This window comes from Myotis yumanensis, unplaced genomic scaffold, assembly GCF_028538775.1.
Source record: "Myotis yumanensis isolate MYYU_CA2020_CCGP unplaced genomic scaffold, mMyoYum1.0.hap1 SCAF_8, whole genome shotgun sequence".
NCBI classification, from domain to species: Eukaryota; Metazoa; Chordata; class Mammalia; order Chiroptera; family Vespertilionidae; genus Myotis; species Myotis yumanensis.
Genome location: NW_027223759.1, coordinates 53,219,632 through 53,242,237, shown reverse-complemented (window position 1 = coordinate 53,242,237; position 22,606 = coordinate 53,219,632). Strand labels below are relative to the sequence as shown.

The 22,606-nt window shown below is 35.7% G+C and overlaps 1 protein-coding gene across 7 annotated transcripts in view; it reads left to right on the top strand.

The window, feature by feature from the left end:
• Positions 1–22,606, top strand: part of SLC4A10 (solute carrier family 4 member 10) — a 228,564-nt gene that overhangs the window by 80,733 nt on the left and 125,225 nt on the right. For all 7 annotated transcript variants that reach the window (XM_070422867.1, XM_070422869.1, XM_070422871.1 and 4 more), the window contains exons 3-4: positions 10,568–10,714; positions 13,673–13,811. In XM_070422867.1, the coding sequence (XP_070278968.1) occupies positions 10,568–10,714; positions 13,673–13,811 (286 nt within the window). The remainder of the gene's footprint in view (positions 1–10,567; positions 10,715–13,672; positions 13,812–22,606) is intronic.

The window sequence follows — 22,606 nt, the reverse complement described above, 5'->3', positions numbered from 1 at the left end:
GGGGAAAAATAGTTATGTTACTAGTTTATTACCTTTGCGGACCTTAATGTATAATTGACCCAATGTCCAGAGATAATGTAATAAAAGCACCTAGCACAAAGCTATCATACAACATGATTCTGATTTATCAATGGTATTACCTATAATTATAATATAGTATTTTACAACTGAGGTAAAAAATAATATGGTGGAAAAAAAAGAAAAGAAAAAGCTAAAAATTAGGCCTAGACTTTTTCTTTCTAATCTTTCATTTCCAAAAAATTGTCACTAGAAGGAAAATGTGGAATCTGCTGAGAGAGACCAAAGGTGGCTTCAGAGAGGCAGAGGCAGGCTTTGAAAAATGAATAGGAGTTCTGAAGGCAAAGAAGGAAGGACCAGTTGTATGCAGGGGATGGCAAACATGGTGTGGCTAAAGCATTAGGATAGTGTGCCCAGAGGTAAAGAATGACTGGAGATGAAATTTAAATATTTGTAAGAGGTAGTTCAGATAGTGAAGAATGAATTAATCCTTGATTTTACTCAATGGGGTAAGTATTATTATGATCTCCATTTTACAAATAAAGAAACTAAACACAAAAGATTGACTTGCCCAATCCACATGACTACCAAGCCTTAGAGCCGGGATTCAAATGCACCTTGTTTATAGGTGACTGGATGCAGCAAGATGGCCATTAACTGGAAGACTGGAGCACATGTATTCACTTGATCATGACTATTTTTAAAAGTTGAGATGGGCATATTATGAAGCAATAAGGAATTTGATAATTAGTACCCATATCACAATAATTCTCCAAATGATTTTGCAAACATTTGTAAGTTTTATAATTAGTAAATTCCCATTTTCACAAATAGGAAAGAAACCTCACTACCACTGGAGACTATTTTCATTATAACTTCTTGTTCTCTTATTTTAAACTAGAGGCCCGGTACACGAAAATTTATGCACTCCAGGGATGTGCCCTCTTGCAGTCCAGGAGCTCTCTGGTGATGTCCACCTGCCAACTTAGGCCGGCTCCCCGGGAGATCGGCCTAAGCTGGCAGTCAGACATCCATCTGGCAGCCCAGGAGCCCTCAGGGTATGTCCACCTGCTGACTTAGACTCGCTCCCCTGGGGATCGGGCCTAAGCTGGCAGTCAGACATCCCTCTGGCAGCCTGGGAGCCCTTCAGCCTGGCCTGTGGCTCAGTGGAGCTCCACCTGTGGGAGCGCACTGACCACCACGGGGCAGCTCCTGCGTTGAATGTCTGCCCCCTGGTGGTCAGTGTGCATCATAGCGACCAGTTGTTCCTCCATTAGGGTCAATTTGCTTATTACCCTTTTATTATATAGGATTCTTGTCTCTGCTGCACTATAAAATAAATAATCATATTGTTTCTCTATTCCAAATATCTGTTCTTTGAAAAAGAAAGAAGCATTTTCCCCTGCTATTATTGGTTAACTTTTGTGCAACTTAGTGTTGTTGATAAAAGGATTTTCAAAGTCAATTGATAGGGCAATTCTAAGTTGTATTTGATGCACTGGTAATAATTAGTAGAGTTAATTAATTACACAGAATCCATTTAAAATTGTATATTTTGCATGCCAAACACTTTGGATATTTGAGGATGGAAATTAGGAAGACAGACTAATACTGAAGATTTCAGAAAAAAAAAAAGCTAATAGTAAATTTCATTCCCTTATTGAGCTATCTATGCCACCTGTGCACATTGTATAATGAACTGTTCTATTTTTTCATGTGTATCCTAAATATAAGAACCAAATAAGAGAATGTTCTCTTAAAGTTTTTATTCATAGAATTTGCTTTAATTCCTAAAATGAACTCTCAGGTGAGTTATATATTATTTCCATGTTTCTTCACTTTAACTGTTTCACATAATTTTTGTATGTGACCCACATCAATTTTTTTGGTACATAATTTATTAATGATATTTTTTATATTTGAAATGAGTGGTAACTTGATAGTTATTTATAGTCTACTTTTACAGTATATTGTAATTCTAAGGAAATTTGAAATATCTGAAGTATTTTTAAAAATTTGCATATGGTTTTTACACCATGTACAAGTAGTTAATAGATGTGTTTGTATGAGATTAGTAACATATTCTAATGTATATATGTGGCTAAACAATTCTGCAAATTTATGGTTTCATAATTTAGGAGTCCTGGTTGTACATTTTGCATCCCTAACTTAGGATGTCAGTTTTTAGGCAGCCAATTGTAGAATAAGAGCCTATATTATAAATCTGTCTCCATGGCTCCTTAAAGTCAGGCTTTTTACTACTCTCTATAAGACACAGTACCGTATTTGGAGTATTTGCTATTTATGTGACTTAAAACCATATTTTCTGTGAATGAGGGTAACTGTTTTTTGTGTATGTATGCATATGCAATATTTTCAATCAATTACTATTTCAGAGATATAATAGGTAAAAAGAGTTTTTTTCATTATATTAAATACTAGAGGCCCGGTGCACAAATTCATGCACAGGTGGGGTCCTGCCATCCTGCCCTGATGGGGGAGCATCGGGTTGGGCCAGTGGGGGGGGTGGGAGGGGCCACAGGCAGTTGGCCGGCTGGGCCCACCCCTGATTGGGGTGTTGGGGCAGATTGGGGGCCGGGCCAGCCAGGGGGTCCGGTCAGGGTCCAGACCAGGCTGGTTGGCTACTGCAGTATGTGCCATAGCCACCGGTCATTCTGGTTGTTCTGGTCGTTCTGCCATTCTGGTCACTGGGTATATATATATATAATATATATATATATATATATATATCCGTTTGAGTCCCAAGCAGCGCGATCGTGCTGTTTGGTATTTCTCGACATAAAATAAAACAAGCTCTATCACGCTGTTTGGGTCTTTTCGTACTCATTTAGAGAAAGCGCGGTTGCGCTGTTTGGGATTCTTCGACAGTGTTTTTTCAATACCCCCTGGGACTCAAACGAATCGTATGTTTTCTCGACATAAAATCTCAGCAGCGCGATCGCGCTGCTTGGGAGTCAAATGGTTAAATACAGATCATTCTTAAAGTGAGAATTTTATGGCAGATATATTATTTCTTTATTGACAAACCACAAATAATCAAAGCTTCTTAATACAGGGTGGGACAAAAGTAGGTTTACAGTTGTTTGTATGGAAAATAGTACAAAAATTAATAAATACTAATACACAAGTAAACAACTGCAGTCCTACTTTTGCTACATCCTGTATTATCATATAGGGTTATGTTAATACTATACTTTTATTTTAATTTTTCCAGGGATTTGAGACTTCTGTGTGTTCCTTATTTAGTTATGTAGTTTAATAGTGTGGGAGTGGTCCAATGAAGGAGATCAACTTAGTTTATTTCATGATAAATTTCTTAAGTCTCTATGTCACTTGCTAATCTTTCCCAGGTGGGACATCCTACTTTAAAGCTCCTTGGCTGCATGCAATCATAGCCTCCACAGGTTATCTTCTTTCTACAGGACCTTCTCACAGTATAAGCAGGAGTAGACTACCAATCCATTGGGACTTTTCTCATGAAGTTATCGTCATTCACCAATAAGAGTTAAGTGCTAATGGGATACAAGCACTGAGCCAGGTTTCTGTTCTATGCTCTTTATTTTCTAAGGAGGTTTAGATAACCAGTGATGTTGATAGGGCATTTGATTCCCCATTGAGAAAAAAAATTACAGTGGCTACTTTGCACATAAATGTTTACATTTAAAATTTGTCAATGGATATACATACTGATAATAAATACCTATTAAATAATAGAAAAAGGTAATATTCTTGATTTTTTTTAATCCTCACTCGAGGATATTTTCCATTAATTTTTAGAGGGAGTGGGAGAGAAAAAGAGAGAAATTCTATGTGAGAGAAACACATTGATTGGTTGCCTCCTGCATGTGCCCCTACCAAGCCTGTCCTTGACCGGAATCGAACCTGGGACCCTTCTGTCCACAGGCCGATGCTCTATCCACTGAACAAAACAAGCTAGGGCAATGTTCTTGATTTTTAAATAATATATGCCTATAATTTTAGCAGTATAGGTATCACTAGAACCTCAGTAGAACAGATTCCATTATGGGGACAAGTAGTCTGAGACTACTTTTTTCAATGCTCTCTTTTATATTTTCTCCCAGTAAGTTTGTTTACTCCCTATCTATCTTCCCTCTTTTCTGGTTACCTTGTCATTTCTACTGCCATTAGCATGTCAGAACTGCTAATGGCACAATGAACAAAAAAATATGATTTTCTTTCCTTCCTTTCTCTATCATTTTACCCTTAATGAGCTTCACCTGGGAAGATAACGCAGGAACCTACAATGACTGAAATCGTAATTAGGAGAAAGCAAAATTTTAATTTTCTATTTGTTTTGTCCGTGTGGCAAGAAGGTTATGAATATTGTTTTTTGACTACTTTAAAAACTGCTTTTAGGTTACCTTAGGAGCTTTTGTAATTAAAGAATTACAGTCTTATTAGCAAAAGATTTCTAATTTCTAGCTAAAGTATTTAGAATTATACCTATTTTTTCTTTGAATAACTTTTTTTTCTTATAATGATATATTACCATGATTTATTTAGATAATAGTATAGCAAGAAATCATTTTATGATATCTCAGTGATTAATACAAAACTATAGTGTCAGCAACACCAATGCAGTAACAATGTTGATCATGAAATGAAAGTCATGCTTAGTAAGTTAAGCTATTGACTGTTTATAGAAATGGCTTATTTATCTCCTGCTATCTCATTTTAACTTTCTCTTAATATTGATTAATCTGCATTCTCTTGAACTATTAAAAAACACTTTTGCCTGGCTAGTATGGCTCAGATGGTTGGTCATTGTTGCATGCACCACAGGTTTGCTGGTTCAATTTCTGGTCAGGACACATGCCTGGGAGGAGTGTTTCTCTCTTACATCGATGTTTCTCTCTCTCACCTTCTCCATTTCTCTTTCTCTAAAGTCAAGATAAGTTCATAAGTTTTACATTTGAAAAGAACTGCTCACTCTTTATAAACGAAGGGTTTAAAAAATATCCTGTAAATTGTTCATGCCTTTTGAAAACCACAGAAACTTACTCTATACCTTTTTGAAGAAGAAAGAAATTTGAAGTAGGGTAGATGTGGTAAAAAAAAATGCCATCTATAATAATAAAAGTGTAATATGCTAATTAGACCGGATGTCCTTACGGATGACCTTCCTGATCAAGCCTGCGAGGGAAGCTTGGGTTCCAGGTGCCTGCTGGCGGTCGGAGGGAAGCCCAGGTCCCAGGTGCCAGAAGGGAGCTGGTGCTGGCAGTTGGGGGAAGGAAGGCCTACTCTTGCATGAATTTCATGCATCAGGCCTCTAGTCAAATATAATTTTTTTAAATAAAAAAGTTATGTCTGGCTTTATCATCTTGAGATGTAAAATTAAGTCATATTTGGTTAGCATTCAAAATATAATAACTCAGAGGTACTACCTGCCTGGTAGAGTTCTGGAAATATATGGTATTTCTCCTGGAATTCTCCTCCCAAGTTTTCCTAGGGTTACTTCAACTAAGTAAGTGGTTCTCAACCTTGGCTGCACATTAGAATCACCTGGGAATCTTTTTAAAATCCTGATTTCTGGGCCTCATCCTCCGGAAATTCTGTTTCTTTGTTATGGGGTGGAGCCACAACATTAGTAACAAAGAAACAGAATTTCCGGAGGATGAGGCCCAGAAATCAGGATTTTAAAAAGATTCCCAGGTGATTCTAATGTGCAGCCAAGGTTGAGAACCACTGAACTAAGTGGTTGAGTCAGACTTTAATGCCTCTAACCTGTTGCTATCCTCAGGTGAGAATGAAATGAACACCAGATTCACACATTCAGTCATTCCTCCAACTCTCTTTTGAGTGCCTATTATTAAGTGCTAGACACTAATCCAGGTATTAATAATATAGCAGTGAAACATAAAGATAAAATTATGATCCTTATATGCTAGATTTGCCCCTCAAGATTTATGTCAACAAATGTTTAACACTGGACAGCCTAGCCTATTACTATAGTTTCAGTTTCTTCTGCCACCAGGTAGAAATCTGGTGGCATCCAAGGAGTTGGGGTAATGCAAGTTACACTAGAGTTATGTGACTACCCCCCGCCCCCATCATGTGGTGGGAGGTCCGGTCCACTACAGCTATTGATCCTTCATAATTTATCTGTACAGAGTTCTTCAGTTCTTCAGTTAGCCACATAACCTCCTCATCCACATACACATGTACCAAAACCTGCCTTGAGCCTTAAGTATTAAACTTCTTAGTGACCCAGGTCTTTAATTTCCCTTATTGTAAGGGCACATGTGTCCCCCTTCTCCACTCATACCTAAGTGACTTTGTTGTAAAGGCCTTTAGCATCAGTCATGTGATGGGCATAGATCCAGTGGTGTGTGCGCACACATCCTTTGTAGTCTAGTGGCTGCTGTTGAGTTTGGAAAGTGGGCCAGACTCTCTTCCCAGAGGTGATCTTTCCTCCAGATGGGGATGGAAAGAGGGAATGTATCCATTTCTGCTTGTTGTCATTTAGGGCACCGTAAATGGCTTAGTGACTTTAAATCTCAAACCAAGGGACTTGGGTTTAGCTTTTCTTCTTCCAAATAGACTCTTTGTAAAACATATGTAAATGTGAGGATGACAATGGATACAGGATACCTCCTAATTTCACTTTCCAGCATCTGAGCTTTATGCTTTTCTCTCACCCCAAATAATTATTTTATATTCTTCACTCAGAGGTGGATATTTACGCAATAACCACGTAATTATAGAACTGCACAAGTGGATCTTTCTAGAAAGTGAAGGCAGCCTTATTAAGGTAACTTGAGCAGATCACCTCTCAGTACAGAAAACTGTCAGCAGCCAAAAATAAATAAATAAAGAAAGAAAGAAAGAAAGAAAGAAAAAGAAAAGAAAAATTAGGAAATTTCATCTTTATGTTTCCGTTTTTCTATCAGGCACCAGGTAATGATGTTCTGATAACACTCCCACTAAACATCCCCTCCCCAACCCACCCACAGCTTGATTTATGGCATTTGTCAAAATTCATGGTTACCTATTTTTTTCTGTGGCTGATTTCACATCATCAAATGAACACACAGTGAGGAAGAGGTGTGCACAGCTGCCTCAGGAGAACTGGGCGAGCCAGCTTCAGGCACTTGTGCAAGTCATTGTTTTCACCCAAAATTTCCTGCAAAAAACTGAAAAATGAGAAACAATTTCTATATGTCAGTATAAATCCATGTTTATTGCAATAAATGTTTAAGGAAATAACAACTCTGTTTACTTCCTGGTAAAAACAGGTTAAGTATGCTAATATATATTTCTGGACCCTTTTTGTTCCCCACCCCCCTTCACAAGGCATACCATCTACATTTCACTTGCCAATACATATCCTATTCCTTGAAGTCTGATCTCCCCTTTTGTGAGCCAGCATTTGAATTTTTCAGCCTACTGCAGCATAAAATGCTGTAAAAAGGGGTTAAGATTTGTTTTCACTTATTTATTCAAGAAACACTTGCTGAGCTCTTAATATGCCAGGTATTGAAAATAGAAACATGGTTAAACAGACCGTATTGCTAAGTATAGATCCTATCAGGAGCATTATGTACCTGATAATATCATTAGTTATTTGATTAAAATTTGAAAAGTTTTATTGGGAAGTATAAGGTGCCAAGGGAGTATATACTGGTGGTTATATATATATAAAATTAAACATATCTGATAGACCTGATTGCATGGTGACATAAGAATTCCCAGAAGCAATAGAGAGGAAAAAACCAATGCCCAAGTAGATGCTCTATCTCACCTTATTTTCCCCCATGCTCTACATACTATGGCCCAACTCAAGTCTTACCTTTCCATGAAACTTCCCTTGTTGCCCAGGTTATCCTTGATTTCACTCTGTTATGAACTCCTACAGATTAGTATTATTTACTGCTTTTATTTGTATTTAAATTTGTATTATTTACTGCTGTTTTCTTTGGATTTGAGTTTGTAACAATTGGATGGTTATCCTTTTCTAGGTGCAGCTATCATATCCTATAAGCATTTCTTATTAACCTGTTTCTTGACTAACTTGAACTGTAAGCCTCTCTTTGAGTGCTATAAATATCCAGCCTCAAGCTGTCTGATAGCCTGTCAAAATTGAAATTCTCCTTTTCTTTTTTTCTTAGAAAATACCTATTGTTAGGATTCATTTTATTTATTCAGGAAATGTTGAGGCTTACTATGTTTCAAGATTAAAAAAAAATAACACTGTCATCTCAACTTGTTGTTTTGCTTGACAGTGGTACAAATGTATAGGAAATTTTATCTTAGTATTTCTGTTTTATTCTCCCTAATATTTTCAAAATATACTAGTATTCATATGTCAATGATATGGATTTTTATTACTTTTTGGATTTTTAACATGATATGAAGTTAATTTGTAGAATGTTTTGACTAATTAAAAAATAAAAATTATTCTTATATCATCTTTAAAAATAATTTAGATCAGGATTAATAAATGCCAAGTCATTTCAGAATAATGACATTTATCACTAAGTTTCTTGAATTTTTGTTCTTCTTTTTTAAATTCTTTATTCTTTAAAGTATTACATGAGTCTCCTTTTTTCCCCATTGACCTCTCCCCCACCACCCCTACCCCAAGCACAAGCCCTCACCCCCACTACTGTTGTGCCCATTGGTTTTGCTCATATGCATGCATCCAAGTCCTTTGGTTGATCTCTTACCACTTCACCCCCCACCTTCCCTTATAGGTTTTATAGTCTGTTCGATGCTTCTATGTCTCTGGTTCTATTTTTGTTCATCAGTTTATGTTATATTTCACAAATGAGTGAGATCATGTGCTATTTATCTTTCTCTGTCTGGCTTATTTCACTTAGCATAGTGCTCTCTAGTTCCATCCATGCTGTTGCAAATGGTAAGAATTCCTTCTTTTTTATAGCAGCATAGAATTTCATTGTGTAGATGTACCACAGTTTTCTAATCCACTCATCTGCTGATGAGCACTTAGGCTGTTTCCAAATCTTAGCTATTGTAAATTGTGCTGCTATGAACATAGGGATGCATATATCCTTTCTGATTGGTGTTTCTGTTTTCTTGGGATATATTCCTAGAAGTGTGATTACTGGATTAAATGGAAATTCCATTTTTAATTTTTTGAGGAAACTCCATACTGTTTTCCACAGTGGCTGCACCAGTCTGCATTCCCACCAGCAGTGCAAGAGGGTTCCTTTTTCTCTGCATCCTCTCCAGCACTTGTCACATTTGTTGATTTGTTAATGATAGCCATCAAGACAGGTGTGAGATGGTACCTCATTGTTGTTTTGATTTGCATCTCTCGGATGATTAGTGACTTTGAGCATGATTTCATATGTCTCTTGGCCTTCTGTATGTCCTCTTTCGAAAATTGTCTATTTAGGTCCGTTGCCCATGTTTTGATTGGATTGTTTATCTTCCTTTTGTTAAGTTGTATGAGTTCCCTGTAAATTTTGGAGATTAAACCCTTATCAGAGATAACATTGGCAAATATGTTCTCCTATGCAGTGGGCTTTCTTGTTTTGTTGATGGTTTCTTTTCTGTGCAGAAGCCTTTTATTTTGATGTAGCCCCATTTGTTTATTTCCTCCTTAGTTTTCATTGCCCTAGGAGCTGTATCGGTGAAGATATTGCTTTGGCATATGTCTGCTATTTTGCTGTCTATGGAATCTTCTAAGATTTTTATGGTTTCTCATCTTACGTATAAGTCCTTTATCCATTTTGAGTATATTTTTGTGTATGGTGTAAATTGGTGGTCTAGTTTCACTTTTTTTTGCATGTATCTGTCCAACTTTCCCAACACCATTTATTGAAGAGACTGTCTTGACTCCATTGTATGCTCTTGCACCTTTGTCAAATATTAATTGAGCATATTTTTGTTCTTCTTAAGTGATTTTATATATATATATATGTAAATCAATTTGGGGTATGATATTGTAAGAAAAATTTATGGTCATGGGGATCCCAACCTTGAATGGGTAAATGGAAGAACCAACAAATGAAACTGATATGGATAAAACAAAGGTGGAGGGAGGAGGGCCAAGAGAAGTTCAGTCATAGAGAAGAAAATGGTCAGTGCTGTCAAGTGCCACATACAGAAACAGTAGAGCTGAAAAATCTCCACAGAACTTGGTATTCCTAGGTGAAATCTGCTTTATTAAAGACTCAGTTTTCACTCATTTAACTGTGAAGGAAAGGGAACTGATGAGTGAACTGATTTGAAGGTCTGTAGAAAGTAGAATGATTTTTTAAAAATGATAATAGTATAATTATAAACTATGGGAAATAGGCACAAAGAGATTATAAAGAAAGTTAATAAGCTAATGGTGATCCTAAAATATAGAACCAAATAGTATTTTGACTGATCCATGGCATACTAAAATACAGTGCCAAACTTCAAGATTTACACACATCATAAACACAAAGACTACGTGCTGGATTGAATTGAATTGAGTTTTCATTAACATGTAAATCATTATCTTCTGTGATCTGGAATAATTTAGAGTCTAATTTGTGCTTTTACTTCTGATAAGGTCATCGGACACTATTTATTGGAGTTCATGTGCCCCTGGGAGGAAGAAAAAGCCATCGACGTCACAGGCATCGTGGTCATAAACACAGAAAGAGAGATAGAGAGAGAGATTCAGGATTAGAGGATGGAAGGGAGTCACCTTCCTTTGGTAAGAATTGCCTTGTTTTTATTAAATTTGTGACCATAATACTATTGCACTTGTTTGTATAATCCAAATTAACAGTCATATAATTGTTTATACTTTTCTAAATTATATTGTGTTGGACAGTTTGGGGAGAAGTGGGAGAGAGAAACCTTGATCCTTTTTTTCCCTTGTACATCTGCTTTATGAAGGTGATAATTGTGTTATATTTTTGAGTGAGGAAAAACAGTTAAGTAGTAAAACTTAGTTATATAAACTCTTGATAACTTATCCCAATAATAGTTATTGCTCTAAGTAGTTTGAAAATTCAGGGGAAAATGTTTTATTAAGTTCCCACTTATATTGCTAATCTGCCCACATTTTATTTTTAGGATGTGAGATTTCTGCTATTTTGACTGTTTTTCCTTTGAAAGTAGATACAGAATATCAACATGCAGTGATATGGTAGTTGTTAACAACTCCTGGGAGCCTTGAGAGCCTCTGTACACATGACATAACCAAGAGCCAGCCTTTCAGTTCCTTGACCATCCTGTCTCCTACGATCTCCTTCACTGCAGCCAGCTCACCTACACATCCATAATTACTCCGCCTCTGAAGTCACTAATACGCTCACATTGCTCTCTGACTGCAGCTTCTCTTCTTATTTGCTTGTGCAACTACTTGATCTCTCTACTTTTTTCCTACTCATATAATAATCTTTATTTCTTTATCCTACTCTGATGTCATAGCTTGTAATTTTAGTAATACTTTTGCTAATATTCCATATATCGTAGGTCCCTTGTTATAGTTTTATTCATACCTTCACTCCTACTTTAAAATCCATACTTATGTTGGGTTTTCTCCATGTTTTTGCTTTCTCCCTTCCTCCCCAAGTAGGGTGGATTGTAGCCATTTAAACTCACGACTTCCATGGATTTTCAATACCTCTTCCCAATTCTGTTGCACTTCTTTGATTTAAAAAAAATGATTTTCAACCTTTTTCACCATTCCCCAACAGCCTCCTTTTCACCATCACTTAGTAGATGCTTTGTACGTCAGAAGGGAAATATGCCACCAGAAAGAACCTATTCAACTTCCTTCCTATTAAATATACAGACCTATATGCTTACATCTGCAACTGTCCCCCCTTTTAATATAATGAGGGGGTTTTCTTTTCAATTATGTATATTTTTTGTTCTCTCTCACCTGGAAACTTATACAATTTGTAGTCTAAATGACTTCTTTCTCTCAACTAGATTATTCTCATCATCTGTTAGACATGATCAAATCTCTCCCACTTTAAATAGTTCCCCAATCTCCCTCAAGTCCCCATTCAGCTGTATTCAGATATAAAATAAGTTAATGTTCAACAAAGACTTATATTCAGAATCTATAAAGAGCTCTCAAAACTCAATAGTAAAGAAACAATCAACCTACTTTATTTTATTTTTAAAAAAATATATTTTATTGATTTTTTACAGAGAGGAAGGGAGAGGGACAGAGAGTTAGAGACATCGATGGGAGAGAAACATTGATCAGCTGCCTCCTGCACACCTCCTACTGGGAAGTGCCCACAACCAAGGTACATGCCCTTGGCCAGAATCGAACCTGGGACCTCTCAGTCCGCAGGCCAACGCTCTATCCACTGAGCCAAACGGGTTAGGGCCAATCAACCTACTTTAAAATTGACAAAATATTTCAACAGACATTTCACCAAAGAAGACATATCGATGACCAATAAACACATGAAAAACTGTCAACAATAGTCATCAGAGAAATGTAAAAAGTACCACAATGAGATATCACTGCACAGAATGGCTAAGAAACAGTTGACACAAAGTGCTGATCAGGATGCGGAACAATTACAACTCTCTCATACATAGCTGCTCAGAATGCAAAAGAGTACAGACTCTCTGGAAAGCAGTTTTATAAAGTTAAAAATACACTTAGCATACAGGGGTCCTCAAACTACGGCCCGCGGGCCACATGTGGCCCGCCGAAAACATTTGTTTTTTTACTTCAAAATAAGATATGTGCAGTGTGCATAGGAATGTGTTCTTGGTTTTTTTTAAAACTATAGTCCAGCCCTCCAACGGTCTGAGGGACAGTGAACTGGCCCCCTGTTTAAAAAGTTTGAGGACCCCTGGATAGCAATCCTACCCCTAGGCACTTACCCTAGAGATATAAAGATTTATGTCCAACTGGAAAACCCATATAAGAACAGTATCACAGTTCTATTCATAATTGCCCCACACTGGAAACAACCTAAATATCCTTCAACAAGTGGATGCATAAATAAACTGTGTACATTTCTACAATGGACTATTTCTCAGCAGTAAAAAAGAATGAACTACTGATACACTTAGTGACGCAGATAAATTTCAAAATCTCAAAGGCATTATACTAAGTGAATAACGACAGCCTCAAAAGGTTACATATCACATTTTTCCATTTATATAACATCTTGGAAAAGGAAAAACTATAAGCAGTGGAAGCCAGATTAGTTGTTGCTAGGGGTTGGGCTGATGACTTGGGTGTGACTATGAAGAAACATCACAAGGGAGTTTTTTGGTGAGTTATATTCAGCATCATTTTAGTATAAGTGAATTTTATCAGAGTCTACTCTTCTGAATATTATTATAAAATATAGCATATATGATGAGAGATGTATGTATGTATTGTGTGAGGTAAATGGAATAGTTTTCATGATTGTTATAAATAATACGAAATCATCATAATAATAATCATATTTTATTTTTATAATATATATACATTATTTGCTATGGTTTTACATATTTATGTTCCTAAATTATGCTAGACTTAATGTAATGCTAAATTTAGTTTTAATTCCCCAAGTTTACTTTAGATGAGTGTTGTAGTGGAGGCAGGGGAGGTATGAGTTTGGAGTGGTGATGAAAGAGGTGATCGGGACATTTTAAGCTTAAAGTCATGGTAATGCATGCTTATGTCTCTGATTTTCCATAGACACCCCATCACAGCGGGTACAGTTTATTCTTGGAACTGAGGATGATGACGAGGAACACATTCCTCATGACCTTTTCACAGAACTGGATGAGATTTGCTGGCGTGAAGGTGAAGATGCTGAGTGGCGAGAAACAGCCAGGTGAGGATTTTTGTTGAAGAGTGAATGCCTACTAAAGAATTTTCATGCTATTAGAAAAACAGATATCTACTGCCATGATTTTGCAAACATCCATGAATGCTGCTAATTTCTGAAATTGCTCATCTGGTCTGGGTATATCCTATAATGGGGTCTGTGTCAGAGTGAACTCTGAAGGCAGTAATTATAGTAAATAGTGACTCAGAGCCAGCAGCAGCTGCAGTCCTAAAGATAAACAGTAGCATAATTTGTGTGTCATCAGGGAAACAATAGAAATCTAAAAGTAATTTATTTATTTCTTTTTGATTTATGACCTGTGCCCAAACTAGTGGTATATGATAATTTGAGTGGAGGGCTTTTAAAAAGGAAGGGCAAACATTATAAGAGGCTTTAAGTATTGTCCTGGATTTATGTCCTAGTTGGCGAGGATAAAAATATTTTGTAATGTGTATCTAAGATATGTATACATTCAAACATAGTGTTTTTCAAAATAACTTTCTCAAGATTACTTTTTGTCATTTGTAATTAATATTTCTATATTGTCATATAGTCAATGAATTGCTGTAAAAGAGTAATAAACTAAACTTTGCATTTACTTTTTATTTATTCTTGCTTATTGTCTCATTTATATAACAAACACTTATAAAGTACCTATTATGTGCCAGGTGCAATGGATATAGAACAATAACAAAAAACTTAAAATTTTCCTTCAGCAGTTTCATAGTCTATGGGGATTTAGGCAAGTAAACAAGGTTATAAATGATTGCTGTAATATAGGTGTGCACAAGGAATTGTGGGCAAACCTAGGATTGTCACTTACCCTCTGCTTCTTCCCAAGTTTTATTGTTAATACCAATCACACGGAGTCTTGCTGAAATGTAGGTCTACTAGGCCTCAGGCATAGTGTCAGGTTCTAACACTCTTCCAGGTGGTGTCACACCAATGTTTTTGGGGTGAGGGCCACATTTTGAGTAACAATGATTTAAACCACAGGGTGAAAGAGAGGAAATCAAAATAGCTCCCCAGTATCACTTAAAAATATATTTGGGCTACTTTCCATGTTATCAGTACAGATGTACATCTTATAATGACTGCATTACATTTAACTATATGGATAATTAATTATTTATTTATTTAGGTTGTTTTATTTGTTGTAATCATTGATGCAGTAATTATTTACTCATATGTTTGGCATTATTTTGTTGGTATTTATGTAGGGTGAATTTCCAAAAGTGGAACCTATGTACAAAAGAGCAGACTTTTTTACTTTGGAAGATATTTACAAACTATCTTCATAAATTGTTTTGGTAATTTATACTTTAACATTGTATGAGAGTGTTTATTTTGCCCAAATCCTTGCCATACTCAATCACCAAACTTTATTTTTATAGATGAAAAATAAATTGCATTGTTTTAACTTGCATTTCTTTAATTATTAGTGAGATTGAACATCTTTTCATGTTTTTTATTAATTAAGTTATTTGAGAGAGAGGAAGGGAAAGAGGGAGAGAGAGAGAGAGAGAGAGAGAGAGAGAGAGACAGAGAGAGAGACATTGATTTGTTGCTCCACATATCTATGCATTCATTGGTTGATTCTTTTGTATGTCCTGACCAGGAATCAAACTTACAATCTTTGTGTATCGGGACGACACTCTAACCAACTGAGCTACCTGGCCAGGTCCCCATATGTTTTTATTTTATTCCTGTGAACTAATTGTTTCTTTTCTTTACCTATTTTATGTAAAATCATCATTTTCTTTTTTTTTTTAAAATATATTTTATTGATTTTTTACAGAGAGGAAAGGAGAGAGATAGAGAGTTAGAAACATCGATGAGAGAGAGACATCGATCAGCTGCCTCCTGCACACTCCCTACTGGGGATGTGCCCGCAACCCAGGTACATGCCCTTGACCGGAATCGAACCTGGGACCTTTCAGTCCGCAGGCCAACGCTCTATCCACTGAGCCAAACCGGTTTCGGCTCATTTTCTTTATTTGCCTTTTTTAATACCTAAAATTGATGGAATTTTATTCTGTGTGAATTACGTTTTAAGTAAAAATTTACAAAATTAATAAATTTCCTTATGATGACTTCTATTACAATATTTTAAATATAAAATCAAATTTGAAATTGTTTTTATGTCACTGGGTTAATTTCAGGATTAAGAACCTTTTACTTTATATTTTTCTTTCAATTGCATCAAAAACTAAATACTTCGGAGTTTTTAATATACATAATATATGTAGTCATCTTCTTTATTTGATGACAAAAACCACAATAATTGCCCTAGCTGGTTTGGTTCAGTGGATAGAGCATTGGCCTGCGGACTAAAAGGTCCCAGGTTCAATTCCAGTGAAGGGCATGTACCTTGGTTGCAGGCACATCCTCAATAGAAGGTGTGCAGGAGGCAGCTGATCGATGTTTCTCTTTCATCAATGTTTCTAACTGTCTATCCTTCTCCCTTCCATTCTGTAAAAAACCAATAAAATATATTAAAAAAAAACCCCAAACAAAAAAAACCCCACAATAATCTTCACAAATTAGTGATATAACTATTATATGATTTGTTGATAAGGAATTTAAAGTGCTAACCTCCCTGTATAAGTTTAGAAATATCAGTCTTCAACTGATTATAAAAACTAGGTGTTCCTGTTTGTTCATTAAATTCCACATATGAGTGAGAAAGAACACGTATTTCTTATAACTGCCAAGCAAATATGAGACGGACTCATAGGTAGAGAGCAGGCAGACAGCTCTGTAGGGACTGGGGTGAGAGAATTGAGCAAAAAAGTTAAAAAAGTGAGAGAACTCCTGGACATGGTGGTGATTTGGGGATGGGTAGGGGAGGGTGGAGGTGGAAGAAGGTATAGTGGGATAAATGGTGATGGGGAACAAAAAAGAAATAGGTGTTCCCAGATGACCTGAAGTATTTCTTTCTTTACTCTCATTCCATATAATATAGCTAAGAAGTAAGTTTGGAATATGTGTTTTGGCATGAGTCACTCTCTTATTCTTAAAATGCTTGTTGATTTTTCACTTTCAAGAACAGAATAGTCATATGTTCCTTTTAACCAATACCTTTTTATAATTTGCCCAGTCTCATAAAGCTAGTAGGTGACAGTTCAATTTAGAATCTAGTCTTTCACTCTCAAAGTTGAGCCAATAAGATTTTATTATGTTCTAATGGTTGAGTTGAACAAAGTGTTTAATCTTAACCACCAAAATGTATTGCTATTTATTTATAAAGAATAAAAGAGATGATCTAGTTAATTATTAGTATTCTTGAATATTATTAGCTGGGACCTGTCTTCTCAGACATGCTTCCGGAACCTCATGCATGGTGCAGCTGTTTAAGGTTCAGGGAGACATCTGATTAGCAATCAAATAGTAACAGACATTGAAGAGGAGGGTACATGAATTTTGGCTGAGACAATACGTCAGGGAACAGTACGTATTTATTGAAGACTTAGAAATGTAGTGGATTTTAAAGTGGCAGAAGTGTCCCTAATTTATTTAAAAAGGCTAATTTTAGTTAATTCATTACTCCATCTAATTTGTCAAATGCAAGTTAATTCTAATAAATCATTAGCATACCATTTGAAGCATTTCACTCTTTTGATTAGTATTCCAGGGGGATTAATATCTTTCTACCCTAGTATAAATAGAAAGAATAGTTTATCAGCACATTGCACCTGTCATATATCACATCTTGAATAATTCATACCCACTGTTGTTGCCAAGTAAAACTTGAGCAAAGTTTTAGATTTTGAAGTGAATTTTTTGAATCAAAATTATTTAATAAATGTTTGTGAAAAACAGCTGTTCACTTTTAAAAACCCTAAAGAAGCCATATGACAAGGACTAATGAAATCAACAAGATTAGAATGTTCTGCTTATAAATAACATATAATGTTATTAATAGAAAAGTTCTCAAAGATACCACAGCTGTGCAATTGTGGAGACAACATGCTTGACTCACTGTGGTTGTCCTTTAAAAAGTGCTTTCCACAAAGGAGCTCAGAAGAAGCCAAGCAGGGGGTAGCAGTGAGGCCTCTGATACATACATGGCAGTATAGAAAGGATTATTACCTCAAAATGATTTTGTTGATGTTGTGAAGCATTTAATATTTAAAACTAGCAAAGGTTCAAGTCATCATGATTTTTCAGTGCAATGTGAGGTGTGAAGATAATATGGATTAAGAACAGCGAATATCGATAAACTAGGTTTGGATATATTTCATTTCCCCCTTTTTTGTTAAAATAGGCTCTTTATAATTACATATGTTATTCTCAAGCCCCCACCCTAACCATTTCCCCACTCTAACCCTTCACATCCCCAGCTCTACCCAAAGGAGGATGTTTTCTCTTGAGAAGCCATGACTTCTCTGAGGCTATAATCTTTACTTTCTATATGAGTACAAGCAGACAATAAAAATTCTTTGCAAAGGTCACCGGAATTAGTGGGAATGGAATAAACAGAAAGATTTAATATATATGGAAAACATCTATTTCTAATTTGCAGAAGAAATTTATTTTGTAGACTTTTAATATGAGTATTATAGAGATTATTGTCAACTTAATCCTCAAAGAATTAATGAAACACCTATATTAGGTTGTTGTAGTTTAGTACAAAGAGATTCCAATGTGTTAATCATGGGTGAAAACAGATCCAGAAACAGAAGGAAATGAAAATATTCTCTGAGTTTAAACCTGTCCCTCCCCCATAGAAAATGTCATGCTTATGGCCTCTAATCTTGATTTATTTTTATTGTCCATCACTTCTCATTCATGCCTGTGAGACTCATGTTTGCTTTGGTTTGCTATTCAAACAAATGTCAGCTGAGTTTATTTGAAAACTGGAATAAATTGCAGCACTTTAGGTCATTAACTGCAATCAGGCATTTTGCAACTGGCAGCATACTCAGTGACTACAAATCTTGAAACAGGATTTGGTGTGTTCCCAGACCTGTTAATTTCTATCTTTGAAGTTTAAAATGGAATGAACCCCCTCTCCCCCCAGAAAGTAGCTATACTTATGAATTTGTGTATATATAAAATTTTTAATGTAGCCTTTAAAATATTTAAATATCTTAAAGCCTTTGGCATTATTCTGAAGCTGGCATGAAGCACTGAATCTTGAAATGTTTAGTAACTTGCTATTTGTAACTTGCGGGTTCCTTTTTATGGAAAGGATCTTCCGCTTCCTCCTGCAGTGGTCATGAAACCTGTGGCTAAATCAAACCATTCATGCAAATGACTTATATGTGGTCCTTTTAACTACCAAATTGTTTGGAATTCCCAGAGACTTCATTCTCCTTTTCCAAAAGGCCAAGCACCTAATTTGAAGGGAATTATTCTAAAGAAAAGAATATACATTTTGGATTTGTTTTTAAAATGTTTTTACAGATAGACACATAGATCAATGCAGCAGAATAGGTAACTGGGAAAGACCAACACAAATACTGCTGAGTTTTGACAAAGGGAGCTTTTAAATAAAGGAAGACTTGTCTTTTGAACAAATGGTACTGAAACAATTATCTATAGGTAAAAAAAAAATAATAACCTCGGTCTAAAACTCTCAGTGTATACAAAAATTAATTGATAGTAAATTATAAATTTAAAATATAAAGCTATGAAAATTTTAGAGAAAGCATAGGCGAAAATTTTAAGGATCTGGGGCTGGATGATGAGTTTTCATACATGATATCAAAAGCACAATCCATAAAAGAAAAGAATTATAAATTGGATTTCACTCAAATTAAAAACTTTTGTGCTGTGAGAGACCCTGTTAACAGGATGAAAAGACAAGCTACAGACAGGGAAAATTCTTTGTGGTGATGGAACAGTGTTCTATCTTGATTGTGGTGGTGGTTACTGAATCTATACATGAGATAAAAATGCATGGGACTACACATTCATGGCCTCCCCTCCCCCCCCAGGAATTCTTAAAATTTAAATTTTCACTTTCAAAGGAGCCAAGATAAAATGATGAAGATGTTTTATTATTTATTTAATTATCTTCACTGTTATTTGGAAGTATAAAATTTAACTATAATTTTCCTTATATGAAAAGGTTTGCTAATATATGTAGATCTAGAAGTCCACTAGTATTTTAAAAACGAATTTATTATTGGTGTTACCACAACTCACAAATAACATTATTGTATGGGTTAGTTTATGGATTTATACATAAATGATTAAGAAATGATAATATTTTAATAATGTAGAAACATTTTTCAGGATTTCTTACTTGAGTGAAAATTTTAAACACAACATTTTATGAGTGATTTTATATGTAGAGATGACAGAATGTACTATAGCTCCAGAAACATTAACTGAAAACATTTTTCAATTGAGAGACATCTATGGTCCCTTATATCCTTTCATAACCCTAAGTCTTCTTTACTACCCAAGGGACTGGAAACTAGATTTTAATTCTATTAAGGTCTTTTAGTCAAAATAACACCAAAATAAGTGTTGCTCTACATATTCCCTTCTTTTGCCCTTTTTGTAAAAACAACATATGTGAATAGTATGCAAGGTGACAGAGGATTTAATAAAAGTTGTATCCACTCTCTTGGTGTTATGTCTGTGGATAATGTAAAAAGGAAGAAGAGAACAGAGAAGACTTTTCAGGTTGAGATTTGTTCCAGACAAGAATGAAAATCAAATGTTAAATCAGTTGTTTCCACTATATGCATTAGCAAAAGATATTTCAGCTTAAAAAGTCCATAAATTCAGCCAAAGTAATTGTATAATGGTGGAGAATGGTCACAGACTTTAGAGAAAAACAAGACCACTTGGAGTTGAAGCTGGTTGACAAGGTCATTGGCTAGGTGACCTTGGGCAAGTTTTTAATGTGTTGAATTTGTCTTATTTTATAGATGAGAAGAACATGGCCCAGAGAAACTGAAAGTCATTCCATTGGTTACATGACAATTTAACTATAGAGACAAAACCAAAATTTATTTTTATTCCCAACTAGTCCAAGACTCTTCCACAATTCCATATTATCTCAAAATGTCTGCCAAGAAGTTGATCCTTTGAGATATTGACATTAAGAAAGTGAACATGATTTTACTTTTAAACCTGGAAAGAAATACTAATTTATTATATTTATTAAAATTATATTTGCTTTCATCATTCATTTCAATTAAGATTTTGATGCTGGTATGCATAGCAAAAATGGTGATCTGTATCAGTTTAAGATAAGCTAAATTCTGTTAGAAAAAAATTCTGCAGTCTCAATGGTTTCAAATCACAAAGGCTTTCTTTATGTCTCATGATACATGTCTATCATGTCAATGGAGGCTCTACACATCTGTTCACTGTAGTTACTTAGAGACCTTAACTTGTATAGCCGCCTCCATCTTGAACATTTCTGATTTCCAGAACTAGTCAACAGTCACATGGCATCACCCAGTTAGAAGGGATGGAGGTAGTGATATCCTACTCTTTGCCGAGAAAAGAGAGAGAAACAAGTATAGTTGATAAATAATACTATGCTATGACGATCAGATGATTTATGAAGTTTTATGGCCCTGTTGAGGGCTAAAAAATGTTAAAAATCACTAATATGAAAAATTCCTAACTGAATAGATAAATATTCTATAAAATTGCCAGCAATTTTAGAAATACTGACAGTGATTTAGGACTTAAATGTAAGTTTCTTTTTTTTAAGCTTCAAGTGTTTTATATAGGTACTAGAGGCCCGATGTATGAAATTCGTGCAAGGGGCTTGGCCCTCGTAGCCCCTCACAGCCCCGGCTGGCCCTCCCAGCCCCTCACAGCCCTGACTGGCCCTCCCTTGCAGCTTCAGTTGGTCCTTGCAGCCCCAGTTCCATCTGGAAGGTCATCTGGACTGTTGTCCGGAAGGATGTCCGGATGGTCGTTCTGCTGTTTGGTTTAATTAGCATATTAGCTCTTTATTATATAGGATAGTTATATAGGTATAGTTATACCTATATTTTATGTAGGTATAGTTATTCTTCCGTATCTGAAAGTTGGCCAGCATAACTGTTCTTCCCTATTGGGTTTCTTTTTACTTCCTGAAAATTTTTTGCTCCCTGAACACTGAGGCCAGATCCATAGCTTTCTTTATCTTCCTTGGAACTCTGCACATTAATCATTCTGACTAGCCCTTTTGGTTAGTTATTTTTGACTGATCCACTGTTTCCTAACTAGTTAGTGCAACATATTTGTCCTCTGTTGGCATTGGATCATTTGATTACATAAAACAGTAATATAATATCATATAGGGAATTGGAGTGGTATTGCATTGAGAGAGGAAGTTAGGGCAAAATGACACTAGAAAAAGAATGAGGAAAAGGGTGGGGGATGGGGTAGAAAAGACAATTTATGTTAGGATTCATTAGAAATGTTGGAATTAGCCTGGCTGGTGTTGCTCAGTGGTTGAGGTCATGGTTTGATTCCTGGTTAGGGTACATGCCTGGGTTGTGGGCTTGATCCCCAGTGGGGGGGTGGGGTGCAGAAGGCAGCCATTAGATTGATGATTCTCTTTCCTCACCATTGATATTTCTAACTCTCTCTCCCTCTCCCTTCCTCTGTCTGAACTCAACAAAAACATTAAAAAAAACTTTGAATTAAATTGGTCATCTATTAAGATTAGAGGGCAAGTCCCTAAGAGAATGAGATGTGGTGCTTATGCCAGAGCAGTAAAAATAATTGTTTTCTCTTTATTCCTTCTATTTGTCTTTAGAAACAAATATATATATATATATATTACTATTTATTTCACTCCAAGAGGGCAGTGGTGTCCATTTGGCACCATGTTATCA